Consider the following 18,967-nt stretch of genomic DNA (forward strand, 5'->3'; position numbering starts at 1 on the left):
TTTGTTCCTATAAAACTGCTACAAGTAGTGAAAAACAATTACAAAAATTCAATTTTTAAGGTTTTTTTCCATTTTTCCCCCAGGGACTAGAACCAACACTCTTCAATAGGGTAGGAAAAAATAAACCCTAGAACCCCAGTCTCTGCTGATGTTAGAGGGAGAGTTTTATATAGTTCGAAGCTGCTGTGCAGCATCGGACTCCACAGGCAGATTATACTGGTTCATACAGATATATTATAGATGACGGCGTATTTTTACATGCCTGTATTATAAAAGGAGAACAAAAGAAAAGGTTTTTTTCACCTATAAAATAACTAAAAAATAATAAAAATATTACAAAAATTACATTTTGAATGCAATTTTTTTAAAAATAATTAACATCACAAATCAGCAACAACATAGACATGTTTTGTGTCCTTGTAATCATAACAACCTGCACAACACAGTAATCAGAATATTTATGGTGTAAAACGTGGAATGATTGATTATTAATCTTTATTGAATCATTAAATGTCCCCCAACATATATATATTTAATTAGGATCAGCTGAACATCTTCTATTTATGGATTCTCACATCTCACCTTTGACAGATTATGTGGCGGGGAAAAAAGTCAGGCAGTTAAAATTGAAACATCAATCATGTTGTTCTACCCAGAGATAATCTATTAAGGAGATAAGATGAAGTGGCTTACTCCTTTCTCCATAGAAAACACACATGCTCAGTCGAACTGAGTGTGCATGTGCACAGGGGAGTTATGAGACATAGATGTCTGCTCCCAGCTATCCTCAAACGTATCAGCACTTTTCCCCTGTGATTTATCTTACTAAAATTACTTAATTTATTTTAAAAGATATACAGATGTAGCAGTGATCAAACAAAAATGTACTTTGTACTACAATCATATCCCAGTGTCTCTATGCCTTTCACATCAAAAATCGCTCATTTGTGTGGCCATGCTAAGTAAATAGCGTATTTGACATTGCATGATTTCTAAACAGCATAGTTTTCCATCTGTCAAGATGACATCTACTACATCTGTTAGGCCTCATTCAGATGTCTTTGCTTTCCCTACATGGATTATATCCATGGATTTCATGGGTAATTCGCACATCCATAATAATCTATGCTGCTGTTCACTTTTTCAAGTTATTTTGTGAACCATATGTCTATGCAAAAATCACGAAGACGTGTCTGCTTCTTACCAGTGGCATGGATGTACAGTTCCAATATCGGTCTATGGGTCCATAAAAATCGTGGCCGTTACACTACTAACATCAATGTACAATCCGTGTGTTGTCCATGGTTGGTTAACATTGCATTGGATAAGAGAAGATTTGTATTTTTTTATTTATTCATATGAGAAAATCACCAATATAGCAGTAATGGTAAAAATGGACATATAGACCAAGCACTGATGACACTCAGACCATTTGTTTGCATATGTGAATGAGCCCTTAGGCACACCCCTTATGGCTAGTTTCAGACATCCATGTTTCAGGTACGTGTGACACCCAGTTTTAACACAGATGCCACACATACCCATGTTATTCTATTCTGTTACTCACACGGCTGTGTTTTCACACGGACCATGTGACCCCTCATGACTCCTGCACACATGCAGACATGTCAGTTTTTTCTCCAGCAGCACGGGTGTCACACGGATCACACACTGATGTGATCCATGTGACATCAGTGGGACACGTACCGGAGAAAGCACCGGAGAAAGTACGGGTCTTTTCAATAAAAACATTTTCTATATTTACCTGCATCCAGCGCTGCTTTCTTCGGCTCTGCTGCCTCCCACTTCTGACCTCCGCTCAATATACTCACTGAATATTCACTCTACTGAGTACCTGGAAGCCGGAGAAGTGCTGGGGACTTCAGTGTCGGTGACCACATTGCTGGCGACAGGTGCTTATCCAGGTGTGTGTGTGTGCCTGTGTTCAGTGTATAAATGCATGTGTGCTATGTGTGTGCTCCATGTGTGTGTGTGTGAGTGGTGAGGACCTGGAAGCCGAAGCATTGTGGGGACAGCATCGAGGACTCATCAGAGTTCACAATGAACTCTGATGAACCGTGAAGTCACCGTGGTGAAACTCGGTGTAGCGCAGATATCGCAGGGGTGTCATCAGGATGTCATCAGAGTTCACTGGGAACTCCAATGACCTCCTGGACATCACTGTATACACACTGCTTTGTGAATACTTTATACTTACCTGTCCCCATGATGTTGTCCTTGGCGGCACTGTCACTGGCGCTGTCCCCGCGATGCTACTGCTTCCAACTCCTCACTGCGGTGAATAATCAATGAATGTAATGAGTGGCAGTCAGGAGCGGGAGGCAGCAGAGCCGAAGACAGCATTGCTGGATACAGGTAAATATAGAAAATATTTTTATGTAAAAGACCCGTGTTTTCTCCGGTACGTGTTACACATATGCAAACACAGATGTCACATGTGTGACATACTTGTGACACACATATGACACATGTATGACACATGTATGACACACGTATGACCATAACCATGCATGTGACTTGTACCTGATTAAACATGGACATCTAAAACCGGCCTAAGGAAGTCTTTAAATTCAGAAAGGTATGAGAAAGACTATGCTTTTAATAGAGTGGCACATAGGGAAAAGAAAGACAAATAGAAAGATAATTATACAGCTTTTCAAATAAAGAATAAATGGCTACAACATTTTAAAAGCAAACCAAGTGCATACTTGAATTTAATGATTTAATTAAACTAAAATTAAACTTATGATAATTATTTGTTAATTAGCAAAAATGCAACCCCAGAATGCAGCGTAAAGAAACAGAATTAAAAATAGCAAAAAATGATGGTGAAACGATATCTTAACCAGCTTAGGTAATTATCTGTATTATTTCTAAGAAATTTTCCCAGAAAAACACAATTGGGAAATGGCCCAGCAGTGACTTACCGACAATGTTTATGCGACGCCGTCAGTGTTTCAATTACGAAGCATTCCCCGTCATTTAAGCAGTAGGCAAGATCTTTATCTTTGCAGGGTTTAAAGTGCTCAGACCTTTCTGTGATGTAGGTGGTGGTATCTGCAAGAAAAGAAAATACAATGTGAAGAAAAAAATATTTCTTGATACATTCAGCTGTAATTTCTATGTAAAACTATAAACTATTTCACATTCATGTCCACAAAAGTCTTGACTTGAAATACAAGGACACATTTTTATATCCAACCATGACCAGATGCATTCTTCTGCTAATACAGTACACAACTTACAAGGTCATAAAAACAAGAAACAAAAGTAATGTTAAGAGAAATAGAGAAATCCTGCTGGAATCACTGTGTTCCATATTGTACCACAATGTACTGTGTACAAAACACAAACAAATATATATATTTTGTTCATTACCCTTAAGACAATTATTTTACCACCAATTGTTAATGCCCCCAATGGACAAAACGAAGCAAAAGACTTATTGTAAAAGAAACATAGTATTTTAGAACAAGAGCGTTTATTGTAAGACGCCTTCCTGTGCAGGACGACAGCCCTGAGGCTCGCTGTTCCATGGAGAACAAGTACTACACTGCTGTATGGTAAAATTTGTTTTTACATTTGAAGCCGTCAAGTGCAGATTTCATAGAATGTTTTTTTAGAACTCTGCATTGCTCCATTCCTCTATTCATCTTCAAGGAAGTGCAATATTTATCATGTTTCTTCCCAAATCAGGCTGTCCCTAGACAGTCTGACAGTCAACTTTGACTGGACAATGTAAAAAAAAACATTTGTAGCAAATTATATTTTTGGAGGGTGTTGTGTTTAGTAAACAGGTATCTCAGGTGAGATGATAAATCCTATTTAGTGATAATTATTCATGAAATTTTCTGCATTATTTTAAAGCCCAAATGTTTCCTTATGGTCTTTTTAAGGACTTATGTGAACTATTGCATAACGACGTCATACAGAGCACTTACTGATTTCAGCCAAACTTTAGATAAGGCCTCAGTTCCACTTGCATATCGGAAGAGAGCATGGGAAGCGATATGCTAATGACCCTCTGCTGCAAGTGTCAGCCGAAGCTCATGCGACTGTGATCCGATCTTGCAAACATTTCATGGCTGCGGAGAAGAGGGAGGGAGTACTTTCTCCCCACCTCCTTCCCAGCCTGTCTCTGCGTACATCGCACTGCTGTTGGATGATATGCAAGTTCAGTGTGATGTTTCATACACTCTCATAGACTTATATGGGAGTGCATGGGCTGAGACTCGCTGCCAAACGCAGCATGCTGCGATTTATTCTGCATACTGCTATAGCATGAGAAATCAATTGTAGATGAACACTGACCCTAGTTTTGTACTTGTGTGACTGCAATTTGATGTTTTAGCGGATTTCATTCATCCGTGCAAATGGCAAGTGGAACCGTTCCCTAAAGTTCAGTTCGGGACCCGGACTTGACCTCAACTTGAGTTCAGAACCTGAACCCCATTGGAAGTCACTGATTTGGCAGTTAGGCTCTCTGCCCACATACACCAAGGCAGAAAAAGAGCACTTCTGGGGGAGGGAAAGCAGAGTTTTCTTTTTGTACACACTACATCTGAATACATTATTTTTACACCCAGTGAGAGCCATTCAGAGACTGCAAGGGGATTACTCTGGGCCACTCTGGGCTTCAGGCAGAGACTCAGGCACAGAGATGAGCTGTAACTTCACTCAGTTTATTTGCACTCATAACTGGAAGTTCTCATGGTCCTCCACCTGTGACCGCAGGTAACCTGACCTTAGGTAACCCCATTAAACTCAATATCCTGAGTAAAATGTCAGCACTAGATATCAGCACTAAATTTTTTACCTCCTGGCAGAAAACCACACTGAAATGATGAAAAAAGTGTTTTTGTGCGCAGACCTTCCCCATTACTAATCTAGGGCATAGTGGAAGTTATGAACTGTCATTAATTTCTTTTTACCCTGATTTCCAGTGAACCAGGGCAATCAGGATGAGTCAGGTAAAGTTATGGGACTGCATATTTAATGGATGCAACAATCCAGGTTGCTATTTTTAGACTGGGGGGCCCAATAGCCATTCGCCTCCTCGGCCTGAGAATACCAGCCCCGAGCTGTTAGCTTTATCATGGCTGTGTATCAAAATGGGGGGACTGCACACTGTTTTAAAAAATGATTTATTTAAATAATTATAAAAATGCTGCATGCAAACCCTCTTATTTTGATTAACAGCCATGATAAATGCATGACTGGGGCTGCAGTCTGTAGCCGTATGTTTTTTTCTGTGCTGGGTATCATAATAAGGGGGGACTTTATGCCAATTTTTTATTTAGAAATTTATTTATTTATTTTTACACCAATAGTAGGCACACATCGTCTCTGATTAAAAGTAGTCAGACGTGGAGGTTTCCTTCATATTTATATCAATCTGAGGATTTCAAAGCTTCTTTACAAAACTACTGGAGCTTTTATGAAAAGGATAATCACGAGCATAGTGGGGACGCTGGTTTGTATTGGGCTGCCTCCAAGGCAGTAGTAAGAGGTCAGATAATATCATATGTCAGCCATAAGAGAAAAAAGCTCCTGGAACAAACTATATCAGCACAAAAACTTCTCACGCAGGCATATAAAGATTTTAAAAATAACAACACGGATGCGACAAAACAACATTTCTTAGAGGCCAAGGAGGCGGCGGACACCTTGGCCCATGAGATGGCACTTAGTAACCTGGACTACCAGAAACATAAATACTTTAAATGGGGCAACAAACCTGGGAAATTACTAGCTTCTTTAACCAAACCCTTTAGAACCACCACTAGAATCCACAAAATTAAAAAGAAAGATGGTACCATGGTAACAAAAGATGAGGAAATAGTGGAGGAGTTCAGGGCATTCTTTGGCTCGCTGTATGAGGCGGAACCGAGGGAGGTTGACGGGGAAGCTGATTTTATCCATGGTACCGTAGCGCCCATCTTGACAGAGGAACAAAGAGCAGTACTAAACGCCCCTATAAATATTTCAGAAATAGTAAAAACTATTGGCACTCTTAAACTAGCCAAAAGCCCAGGGCCCGACGGATTTAGTAACGAATATTATAAGATCTTGGGAGCCTCTATCGGTCCTCATCTATGTGCAGTGTATAATAAGATAGTCACAGATAGAATAATTCCCGACAGGTTCAATGAGGCAAACATTATAGTATTACCTAAGCCAGGAAAAGACCCACTACAGGTGGAGGGATACAGACCCATCTCATTACTCAACTCTGATTTTAAAATCTTTACTAAAATACTAGCTGGTAGATTACAACAAGTGATTCCAGATCTTATTCTGCCCTTCCAAACGGGATTCGTGCACGGGAAATCCATCACCTATAACATCAGGACGGCTATTGGGGTTATCTCTTATAGCAGGAAGCATAGATGTACCAAACATATAGTAGTTAGCCTTGATGCGGACAAGGCCTTTGACAGGGTCTCTTGGGCCTATTTACATAATCTTTTGGCATGTCGCCAGGTGGGATCCTGGTTTTGCGAAGCAGTCAAGATGATATACACAGACCCCAAATCCAGACTATCTATAAATAATACATTCTCTGAGCCATTTGAGGTACAGAGGGGAACGAGGCAGGGGTGTCCCTTGTCACCTTTATTGTTTAATTTGGCTCTGGACCCAATGTTGAGGACCCTACATAATTTAGCAATATTTCAGGGCATGAGAGTCGGTGGGACAACAATTAAACTTTTGGCTTTTGCCGATGATATTTTATTGTTTATTGCCAATCCCTCTCAAGCGATTCCAGAGATAATGAACACATTGAATAATTTTGGAAAGGCCTCAGGCTTCAGGGTAAATTACAAAAAAACTGAGGCATTGGCAATGTACAAATCTGGTAAAATTGATAACAACTTATTTCCCTTCCAGTGGTGTACCAGGTCCATTAAATATTTGGGGATTCAGCTCCCAGCAAACCCCTTGTTACTATATCAAATTAATTATAAGCCTCTTATAAATTCATTAATACATCTACTCCAATCTTGGAAACATCTGAAAATATCCTTTTCGGGTCGATGTCACTTAATTAAAATGGTAGCATTCCCCAAAATAATGTTCTTATTTCAGACTCTCCCGTTGCTTCCACGCAAATCAGATATTAAGCTACTAAATTCATCCTTTGGAAAATTCATTTGGGGGCACAAGGGGTGTACTAGGATCAGCTTAATCAAGCTTCAATTACCAAAAGGGGCAGGGGGCATAAATCTTCCAGATCTGGGCAGATATAATCTAGCAGCAAATTTTAGATATGTGGTGGACTGGGTGCGAGGAGTATCTCACTTTGCCAATGTACAATTGGAACAACAGCTATGTTCACAAGTCTCGTTAACAGCATAGCTGCATTTAGGGAATGAGGAAATACCGAGTGAGGTTAGGGATCATCCAACACTATGGCATACTATACTAACGTGGAGGAAGGTGAGGAAACTTGGTAAAATTAACACTTCAAGTTCCCCATTTCAACCCTTTATTGGAAATCCGAGATTCCTCCAGGGTCGCCCTCCGAGGATTTATGAAACATTGTCAATGCAGGGTTGTGCTGATGCTGCAGATCTAATGGAGCCTGATTGGTCGTTGCTTTCTTACGAGAAGGCGGCACACCGATTTCCAGCTTTTGTGGGTCAGCCTTTTCTTTTTCTTCAGGCGCGTAGCTTGGCACAAAAATATCTTGTTGACAAGCCAAAGGGAGATCTTGGAGGAAGTGTGGATAACTTTCTTAGGAGGGCAAGAAGCCAGGCGTCCTCGACTAGTCAGGTTTATTCAATGTTGCGTACAGTTTGGACATGGGAGGGGAAAACAACAGGTCCAGCAAAATGGAAGGTAGACATGCCAGAGTTCGAGGTAAAGGATTTTTTACAAGCCACGCTGTTGCAACGTAAATTTCTGTCGTCCAGTAGCTACACAGATATGGCCTTGATGATTCTACATAGAGCATATATTACTCCAAAAATTCAATCAAAAATGGACACAAATGCCTTATACTCTTGTTCTAAATGTGGCATAAGAGACACTGACCTGTTTCACCACTTATGGGACTGTGTTCAGATACAGGGAGTATGGAGAAGCGTTCACTCAGTCTTACAAAACACATACAATATTCAGTTTGCTCTGACATTACAGTGGGCGATTTTTAACATGTTGGAGGAGGCTCAACAAAGTCTTCCGAGAGGTACCAGGGCAATGTTAACTATTTGGGCCTCGGCCACTAGGAAAAGTATCCTACATCTCTGGGTAAATCCTGAAGCACCCTCTCTAGCGTTTATCCAAACAAAACTAATGTTCATATTCAAAATGGACTGGCTGGATGCACTGTCGAATAAGGAGAAGTTGACTAAGCGTTTCTTTGAAACATGGTCTTTATTTATACCTAACTTGGCTACAGTGCTTAAGGATAGACTTAAATCTCAGTTTGGACAGACCTCTTGGTACCTTTTTGAACTGCTCAATGGACACATACCAATTACATAAGTTACCATTTTAAGTCGCTTCTGGTCGCACGCAGAGCGGGGGGAGGGGTGGGCGGGACTGTTTTGATTATAATGTCATCAATGAAATGCTCTTTGTATAAGAGCAGATTGTAAAAGAAATTCGGTTAAAATTTAATAAAAAGATGTTTAAAAAAACAAAAAAGTAGTCAGACATGCTGTCACGCAGGTTCAGGGCGCATCTGAATGCAAAAAATCAGAGACACAAGGACTGCTAGTAAGCAGGGGAAGCAGTGCATATGTTTGAGATTAATAAGCAGCCTTGGAAGAAGTGTGAGTGGCTCACAAGCAGTGTATAGGCGTGCTAGTGACTCGGTAAGTATAACGCACCTGATTTTCCCTTTTTTCTTTTGTCTTTTTTTTTTTTAATTACATGAGTTGCTGGACCCGGATCAGTACCCCAGTTCCCTGAAAACTCCGGGCCCGTGGTTGGTGTTTGGGTTCTTTTGAACCCACGCAAATCTGGACTTTTACAGTCCACCCATCACCAATTAGCAGACGTGAAAATCCCGAACATCGAAATAGGACACTGAGTGTTCCTGTAAAGTCCATATTCAGTACAAACCTTGAACCTTTCAGTTCGTGTTCACTCATCTCTAATCAGGTAGCCTGAAGCCTGCTTTACACGTTACAATTACACATGCGATCTCGTATGCGATCGCACACGCCCCCATCGTATGTGCACTTTCAATTTGTTGCCCGTGTCGCACAAATGATTAAATCCCATCACACGTACTTACCTTCCATACGACCTCGCTGTGGGCGGCGAACATCCTCTTCCTGTAGTGGGAGGGACATTCAGTGTCACAGCGACATCACATGGCAGCCGGCCAATAGAAGCGGAGGGGCGGAGATGAGCGAGATGTAACCATTCCGCCCACCTCCTTCCTTCCGCATTGTAGGCGAGACGCAGGTAAGATGTGTTCATCGTTCCCGGGGTGTCACACACAGCGATGTGTGCTACCTCGGGAACATTGAACAACCGGACATTCAATTTTTAGAATTTGAACGATGTGTATGCGATCAATGTGTTTTCGTACAATCGCAATTGCACGTAGGTTTCACACGCTACAACAACACTAAAAATGCTGGATGTGCGTCACTTACGACGTGACCTCGCCGACACATCATTAGATTTATTGTAGCGTGGAAAGCCCACTGTAGACTTCTGTGGAGATCAATTGCACCTGAGGTGTGACGTTGCTTCTGGTAGAGATTGTTTTTGTAATATAATAGTGAAAATGTTCCTCAACACAACCTTCCGATAACAAAGCAATCTTTTATTGAATAGCATGCTATGACTAAGGGCGTTATGTTGCCAGAAACACGTCAGCTTTAACCATGAATCATTGATTTTTAATGGATATTCAGTAAAAGAATGTTTATCTAAACGTGCTGCTGAAGAACATTTTCACTATTTTCTTGCCAGTGGTTTGCTGTGCTCACCAAAAATTTGTTGCACCCACCATTCACACTTCTCTTGAATATCCATGTGAATGTGATAAGCTGATCATTTTTTTTTTATTTTTGTAATATAGTGCCAAACTGTTGGACATAGATATAAGATAGTTACTATGGAAGAACCGGATATGGGCTATTTGTAGTTCAATAGCTCATCCTAATGGACAATTCAGCCTATTAAGAAGGCAGAAATGGGCCCCCTTACCTCTTGGGTGCCTGTGCGGCTACATAGGTTTCACCAATGATTTGTCCGTCCTTGTAGTGCCATCATAATGGAGGATAGCAATTGCCTACAGCTCCATAGTACCACATCATAGGAGATATGTGTGGCTTTATACAAACTCTGTATAAGTATCTATTATAGATCTTTAAATGGTTTAAGTATTTACCACCTTATAATCAATGAGGACCAACATGAGGACCGTTTTTTGCACTGTCCTCCACTGCACAGTGGTGTACCAGCGACCAGCTGTGCTGGAAACTGCAGAAAAGCTTTTTTTTCATATGGTGACTACACTACCTGCCTAACCGGGTGGCATTGGGGTTGCTGTGCCCAGAAAATTCATAAGAATCAGTGCCAAGCTGGCATTCTTAGGATTGATGTGGCCCAGAATAGGGATCAACACCCCTCACTTTAATATGATGGCAATACCTTTCAATTACTTATTTTTTTGTCTAGTCAGAATACATGGAATCGCAATCAATGCAAGACAAAATAATTTTACATTTCTACTTACAAGAAATAAAATTGTTCTAATGTAGTAACTGTCACTCAGTAACATGTCATAAAATTAATGTGAGGATTCTTTCAGTTCTTGGCAAATAGTTTCAGAAAATGGCATTTATAGTGAAAAACAGCTCAGTTAATTAAGAGCATCCTCTGCTCCTGCCACCCTCCGAAAAGCTGCAGCCATAAATCACAGATAAAAAGGTAAACACAGCATTCTTCAATTTTAGCATCCACTGCAGAACAATTATTGAATTCTGCTTTATCCAATTAGCTCTTTGCAACTGATTCTCTTTTTTTAATGTCAGTTGCAGGTCGCAAACAGATAATAATGAAAGAAGTCATAGGAGCTCCTTGCTAGAGCTTAATTTGTCTTATTACCACACAGTACATCTTTTCTTTGCTGACCTGGTAAGATTTCTAAATGGAGATCATGAAGCAACTGTAAGATGTTCACTTAATGGTACAAATAAGTGGCCAATGTTAGACACAAAGATATGGAGAGAATAATGTGGTCTGAGCCATGGCTATAACGCTATGAAATTGGATGAAAAGTCTAAAACTTGCATTAGCCATTACATACACGATCTTAAGCTAAAAAATGGCTAATACAATCACCTACTAAAATGATTGACAAATAAACATGTCAGTTCTGTAGAGATCAGGGCTGTAAAGACGCTAGGTTTGCACACTGATCAGGTGTTTTCCGCAGAGGAAGCCATTGTTTTGCTCCACATTTTATCATAAGCGTTCACTGGGGTCTAACATATAACCAATCATGTAGTGTATGGTTTTTTTCATGTCTGGTAGAAAGAAGAAGATTTTGAGGAAATAATTCCTCTATTTGGTATCCTTATGCCTTGATTGATTTTTTCAAACAACCTTTTTAAAAGAGCTTCAGAGAAGTATTAGTTGAATATTTCTAGTTAGGTGATATAATTCCCCAATATATAAACATTCTTTTACTAATGGATCAAGCTTGGTAACTTTAGTTAAGTCTGGGAAGTAAGTGGCCTCCAATAACTTCCTACAATGCTCAAAAACAACCCATTTAAGTGAACTTTGTCACACTGTACAAAGAGCTGGTAAGACGTAGTACAGCATATTCCTCACTAGGTGGCAGCAGAGTAGTGAAAGAGAGACAAAGTAACACTGTAACAGAAAGGCAGCTGAATTATAGCAGAATAACTTCAGCAGCCAGTTCACAGGTGAACCACCAGGGGGCAAAGAGTAGTCAAACAGTCAAAGTCTAGCCAGGAAAGTAAATTCACTGCAAAGGGAGGATCAAAATCAAGTGAGAAAACAGAACCGAGTCGGAAGCTGGGAGATCACGTATGCAGAGGAAAATACAAACAACAGACAGGAGCGGGAAGTCAGGGACCAAGACAGACGGACGAACGAGGGAGGGTACAGGTCAGGGCATGGTAACAAGGAGTCAGATCAAATGAAAATACTCACCAGGGCCAGTCACAGGCTGCAGAGCAAAACTATAACCAGCACCAAGATGCAATTGCAGAGACCAGATATAGTGTCTCCTGAAACCAGAACGATCCACTGAACATTCCTGGTTAGAAACATAATTGGCCACAATAGTCATTACTTATGGCGCTGTAGAAACCCATGGCTTGAGGGTCACAGGTGGCTTTTGTAGCCCCTCCATTTGGCTCTTCATCTATGAGTAATTGTCGATACCACTGCTCACGAGTAAATACACGTAGCAGATAGCATTTGAGTAAAACTCATATGCAGTACCAATTCCTTAGTAACATTGTTACTTTCAACATTCAATGTGATTTAACACTTCATACTCAAATTGAAAGTAACTGACGGCTTACAAAAACTGGGAAAACATTCTTATATATCAATTTTTTTTCTTCCCACAGGGACAAAAACAGGATCAAATTGCACCCTAAAGGTATTTTGGAAAAACCTTTTTTTCTACACAAAGCTGTAATTTACGCTGTGCTAGGTACTTGACAAGATAAGACAAGAAGACCTCATTTAACTTGCTATGAAGAAAGCCTTTCAGCTCCTCACACCCAGGCAAACAGTTGACTTTGCTGTGGGGAAGTGGTTGTCCTCTAAAAATGTTCCATGCAGTATTTTTCTGCCGTGATTTTTCTGCTCCTATATATCTTTGCTGTGTCGATGACATTTCTTACGTGTATTTCTTGTATGTAGCAGCGGTAAGATCAGGTCAGTTATTATCTTACATTTAACATCTACCAATAAAGTAATAACATATATAATATTAAAGTGTTTATATTTTCAAAAGCCGGGACGGATTTTGTCATAATATGTATGTTAGAGCTTAACACACAAAAATTATTGTCAAAATATAGTATGACAGCAAATCATTACGTGAATTGCACTGAATTATACGGGGTGTGATTATGCACGTCAATCATCACTTAATACTCGGAGACATGTTTCTATCTGATTACATTGGAGAAAAATCAACCTCTAGCTACATTCTAATTTTGAGCCAAGAAACAGAATTGAACAGATGCAAAGAAATATGAAGATGTGAAGCAAAGTAACACTAGGTTATAATCCATGTTTTTGACATTCCTGTTAAGTAGTTTTGTTTGGAATGAAATCATTTAAGGACATTTAACATAGGAAACTGTCCAGTAAAGCAATGGTGGCGGAGGATTGCTGATAAATACAATGGGGAAGAAGAATAGGCCCTTGGGTGCCAACCTCCGTGGCCAGTTAGTACAACCTATATGGATTATAGGGTACCAACCCCCGCGGTCAGGTAGTACCAACTATAGGGATTATAGGGTGTTATCCTCAAGGGCCAGGTAGTACAACCTATATGGATTATAGGGTGCCAACCTCGGCAGACAGGTAGTACCTCTTTTAGGGATTAGAGGGTGCCAACCTCAGCAGCCAAATAGTACCACCTATAGGGATTATAGGGTGTCAACCTCCATAGTCAAGTAGTATAGAATATAGGGATTAAAAGGTGCCAAACTCCATGGCCATGTATTACTACCTATAGGGACTATAGGATTCCAACATCCACTGCCAGGTAGTACCACCTAGAGGGATTACAGGGTGCCAACCTTCACGACCATGTAGTACCGTACCACCCATAGGGAATTTAGGATGAAAACTATTGATGAGAGAACCTGTGGATATTCGAGTTTGCCAAACAAGCACAGATTAAATAAAAAATCGGGTTTGGCAGACGAACTTAACTCCTAATTTGACCATCGACAATGAACCCATACAAGTCAAAGTAGATGAGAAGTTCTGGGCTGTAAAATGGCCATAGTATGCATTAGGGGGCTACAAATGGAAATTAAATAGTTTAATCTCTTTATTAATGACCTTGTGGATGGGATTGATAGTAAAGTGTCAGTCTTTGCTGATGACACCAAACTATGTAGGATATTAAAAACTGACCTTGATAGTATAATATTACAAAAAGATCTGGATAAGATGTCAGAATGGGCAGATACTTGGCAAATGAGATTTAATGTTGATAAATGTAAAGTAATGCACCTAGGACGGAGTAATCCTATAACTGCGTATACATTAAATGGAAGTAAACTCGGGACTACAGAACAGGAGAAGGACTTGGGTATTCTCATTACAAATAAGCTGAGCAGCAGCACTCAATGTCAAGCAGCAGGTGCAAAAGCAAACAAGATGCTAGGGTGTATAAAAAAAGAGATTAGATCCCGTGATCCCAACGTATTGTTACCCCTCTATAAATCACTTGTAAGGCCACATCTGGAATATGGGATTCAGTTTTGGGCTCCACATTTTAAAAAGGACATTCAGAAGTTAGAGTCAGTTCAAAGGCAGGCAACTAGACTACTACAAGGAATGGAAGGCCTCCCATATGATGACAGGTTGAAAAAGTTAGATATGTTTAGCTTAGAAAAGAGACGTCTCAGAGGAGATCTCATTTATATGTATAAATAGATGTGTGGTCAATATAAAGGGCTGGCACATGACTTATTTCTTCCGAAGACAATACTAAGGACCAGGGGGGCATTTACTGCGAGTGGAAGAAAAGCGATTCCGACAGCTAAATAGGAAAGGGTTCTTTACAGTTAGAGCAGTCAGACTGTGGAATGCCCTACCACAAGAGGTAGTAATGGCAGATACTATAACAGCTTTCAAAAAAGGGCTGGATGATTTCCTCAGTACACACAACATTGTTGGTTATAAATGACTTTGTGACCAAATGTAGAACTGGTGGAGGAAGGTTGAACTAGATGGATCTAGGTCTTTTTTCAACCTTAGTAACTATGTAACTATGTAACTATGTAAGAGCTGAATAGTTATACATGCCGTGTTTCGTGGAGGATCACACTGTAGTCAGACTCTTTTCTGGGCCCGGTTATTAAGGTTCATCAATATTCACTGCTTCCCCCACCCATCCTTTGTGCCAGTGTCTGTAATTGGTTGTAGACTGTTATACACTCCCCCACCATGTGTCTGCATCTGTGATTGATTGCAGTCAGTTTGCTGTATGGTAGTGTAAAAAGAAAAAAATAAATAATTAAAAAAATGGCGTGAGCTCCTGCCCTATAATGATATCCAGCAAGGGTAAAACAACAGCTACAGGCTACAGCTCCTACCTGTTAGCTTTCCCTTGGATGAATTTCAAATTATAGGGGATCCTATTGGGGTGTTTTTAAATAATTCAAATAAATAATTTAAAATAAAACTACAATCCCCTCTATTTTTGATAATGAGCCACAGTAAGCAGACAGATGGAAGCAAGATGGTATTATCATTATAGGAGGAGCCTTGGATATTGAACCCCTAGCCTAAATACCAACCAGCAGCCTCCCAGAATTGGCACATAACATTAGATGTGCCAATTCTGTTTTTGTATTTGGCTCTTCCTGATTAGAAAACAGAGTAATATAAGGGGTTAATAACAGCTGTGATTTTTCAAATGATGACAGCTGCCATCAAGCCCTGGATTAGTAATGGCAGACACCCTCATTAGTAATCCTGTAAATGAAAAGAAATAAAACACAAACACCAAAATAATTCTTTTTTCAAATAAAATACACACACCCTCTTTCACCCATTTATTAACCCAAAATCACCCTTGCAGATTAAATGTAATAGATATGAACTCCCATGATGGTCCTCAGCTCTGCTACCTCCAGAGGCTGCAGAGAGGAAAAACATGTCCACTCTCTACAGGCTAAGGGAATCACTGGCAGCCGAGAGGGACCTTACGGTAAACAGGTTTTACCAGAGGTTACACTTAGGCTCCCACAGTGTGTTATCAGGAGACATGACTGCCAGACTGTTGGACTGTGAGAAAAAGCGCCATGACCCACAGTCCAACAGTTTGGAAGTCATGTCACCTGAGGTCACACTGGGGGTCCCATGCTGCCCCCAGTAAAATTGGAAGTTGCTACCACACTGTCATAGTTCAGGTCATGGCTGAGTCCCACAGTCCAACAATCTGGCAGCACTTTCACTGAGTGCAGAGGGAGAGCCCTCAGTGTGACCTCAGGTAACCTGACTGCCAGACTCTTGGACTGTGGGTCATGGCAGTGGAGGGACCCTATGCCTCTTTTTAAATTATTTATTTTAATCATTTAAAAAAACTCCATAGGATACCCTCTATATTGATATCAAGCCATGGGGCTGCAGCCTGTAGCTGTTGTTTTTCCCATGCTGGCTATCAAAAAAGTATGGGAGCACATGTCATTTTGTTTGTTTTTTTTTACAGTGATTTCCCTCACTAATCATAGCCATGCTAATACTTGACATGGCTGTGATTGGTCCGGAAGTGCCCACACCAGAAAAGTTTTCTGATTTGCTGCTATGCAACCTTTCAACAAACTTTATTCGGATGACAAACCTGAACAGGACACGGAAATACAAGTAAAAGTCTGTGGTCATATTTGTTCATCCCAACTGCCAGCCTCCATGGCCATGTAGTACCATCTATAGGGATTGTAAGGTACCAACCTCTGCGGCCATGTAGTAATACCTCTAGGGATTATAAGGTGCTTTTCCACTTGATATATCATCCTACTTCACGCTGTATTACTAGGGACTTGGTAGTGTTTTTATTTTTTTTCTGCTTTATGTTATGAAATTTTTTTTTTTTGTATATATAATAAAATGTATAGTTTTATGGGGATTTAATGTGTTAGAATAATGCAGCTTTCAGCAGAATCATTAGCACTAAGACATTGTGGGACTGAATATTTTTTATTTGCAGCATACATCAACCATTATCAGCATCATCAGAGCATGGAGGATTACAAGAAAAGACATGATAAACAAGGCTGATACAGTACTGTAATATCAAAATCTAATGTTACGTCTCCAAAATAAGTTTTATGAGAGTGTTGATGCCGTCTTTTTACTGTGCAAAAAAACCCATCGCCTTACAGTTCTAGCAAAGTGAATGGGATGTATAGAAATTTCCTGCCCACTGTGCTCTTTTTACACAGCTTAAACTGACCTGACGTGCTTTTATAAAATCCACAACATGTCAATTTCTCCTGCGGTTCACTGAGTTTTATGTGCAGATATTCCCTATAGAATTGAATTGGATGCAGAAAAAGAAAAAATCATATTTGCTATGTAGAATTAAAAATAGGTGTCCTATATTGCTATTTCAGTTTTATTACCTTGCAGGTGGATATAAGATCTGTTGGAGGGATAACAGTAGGGTGAGATAGGAATTAATGCAGTCCTTTCTTTTCTGCTTGCTGAAGTCAGCTATAACAATAGATAGATAGACAGACAGACAGACAGACAGACAGACAGACAGATAGATAGATAGAGGGATAGATAGATAGATAGATAGATAGATGGATGGATGGATGGATGGATGGATGGATGGATGGATGGATGGATGGATGGATGGATAGATAGATAGATAGATAGATAGATAGATAGATAGATAGATAGATAGATAGATGGATAGATAGATAGAGGGATAGATGGATGGATGGATAGATAGATAGATAGATAGATAGATGGATGGATGGATAGATAGATAGATAGATAGATAGAGAGAGAGAGATAGAGGGATAGATGGATGGATGGATGGATGGATGGATGGATGGATAGATAGATGGATGGATGGATAGATAGATAGATAGATAGATAGATAGACAGACGGATGGTGAAACACGTGCTGTCTGTAAAGGAATTGGCAAATTATAAAGTCCTCTGATGACATCCACCCTTTCAGGGTAGGCTTCACCTACAATACCTTTAATATATCAGACAATGATAACTTCCAGTTACGTGATATTGTTGATGAAGAAGATGTCTGCAGTACAAGCACCTTAGCTTTCTAGGCAGCGGCTTTCAAAGATTTTGCCTATGAGAATCACAGAGCTTTGTGAAATTTGTAGCATCCACTGGAGGTATTTTTCAGTATACTATAGTGGTTTCCCATTTGCAAACATTGACTAATGGAAGCCCTCATTAGTGACATTTTATCAATTAGCTACTTGCTAGTGGGGCTAACGAACTACTTTCAAAACAAATGGTAAAATAATTAAATTAACGTAAATCAGGTTTTATTTGGCAACATGTACATTGGTTCTGAAATATCGTAGCATTTTCTTCCCCTTTATTATGTTGTTTTCTGTAGAGAAAATTAAGTCACAGGCTAAATGCCTTTAGGCTTATATCAGACAGGGACGAGTTTGTGCTGCATTTTTAATGTGGCATTTAATTACTTCCTTAATGACACATAGTAATGAATACAGTTTCAGAAATAGCATCTACACAATTGGAATCTGTCTGTTCTGATACACACTTCATTATACTGTGTCCATGTAGTCAAAGTAGCTATTCTGGGATTAAAAAAAAATATTTAATTCTGGTTTCTAAAAAACCTTAAAACTTACACTGATCTGATAAAAGAAAAGATTTCTATGATGGTAAAGTCATAGCTGAAGAACAGATCACATGTACTTTAGAAGAATTGTCACAAATAAAAACAGGAATTGTCAAAGTGTCACCTTTGAGCCGCACACAGTCAGCAGTCATTCTACAGGACAAATTTAGGAAAATAAGGTGTGTGACATTAAAGGGATTTCCAACTCAGATATTGAGAAAACTGCTTATTTTGGAATGAAGCGAGAATGGATAGAGCTCCTAGACACTAAGTGAAGCTTTAGAGGAAATCCAAATTTTGAGATATTGGTCCCATATGGTGCCTGCATCTATCAGATTTTATTTGCGTATCCTTTGGGTATGCCATAATTGTTCCAAAAAAGAATTTTCCTTT

General features: G+C 39.7%; 1 protein-coding gene across 2 annotated transcripts in view; it reads right to left on the minus strand.

The window, feature by feature from the left end:
• Positions 1-18,967, minus strand: part of NRG3 (neuregulin 3) — a 1,464,760-nt gene that overhangs the window by 963,539 nt on the left and 482,254 nt on the right. For both annotated transcript variants that reach the window (XM_075349019.1, XM_075349018.1), the window contains exon 2: positions 2,949-3,078. In XM_075349019.1, the coding sequence (XP_075205134.1) occupies positions 2,949-3,078 (130 nt within the window). The remainder of the gene's footprint in view (positions 1-2,948; positions 3,079-18,967) is intronic.

The sequence above is a fragment of the Anomaloglossus baeobatrachus genome, chromosome 5 (assembly GCF_048569485.1).
Source record: "Anomaloglossus baeobatrachus isolate aAnoBae1 chromosome 5, aAnoBae1.hap1, whole genome shotgun sequence".
NCBI classification, from domain to species: domain Eukaryota; kingdom Metazoa; phylum Chordata; class Amphibia; order Anura; family Aromobatidae; genus Anomaloglossus; species Anomaloglossus baeobatrachus.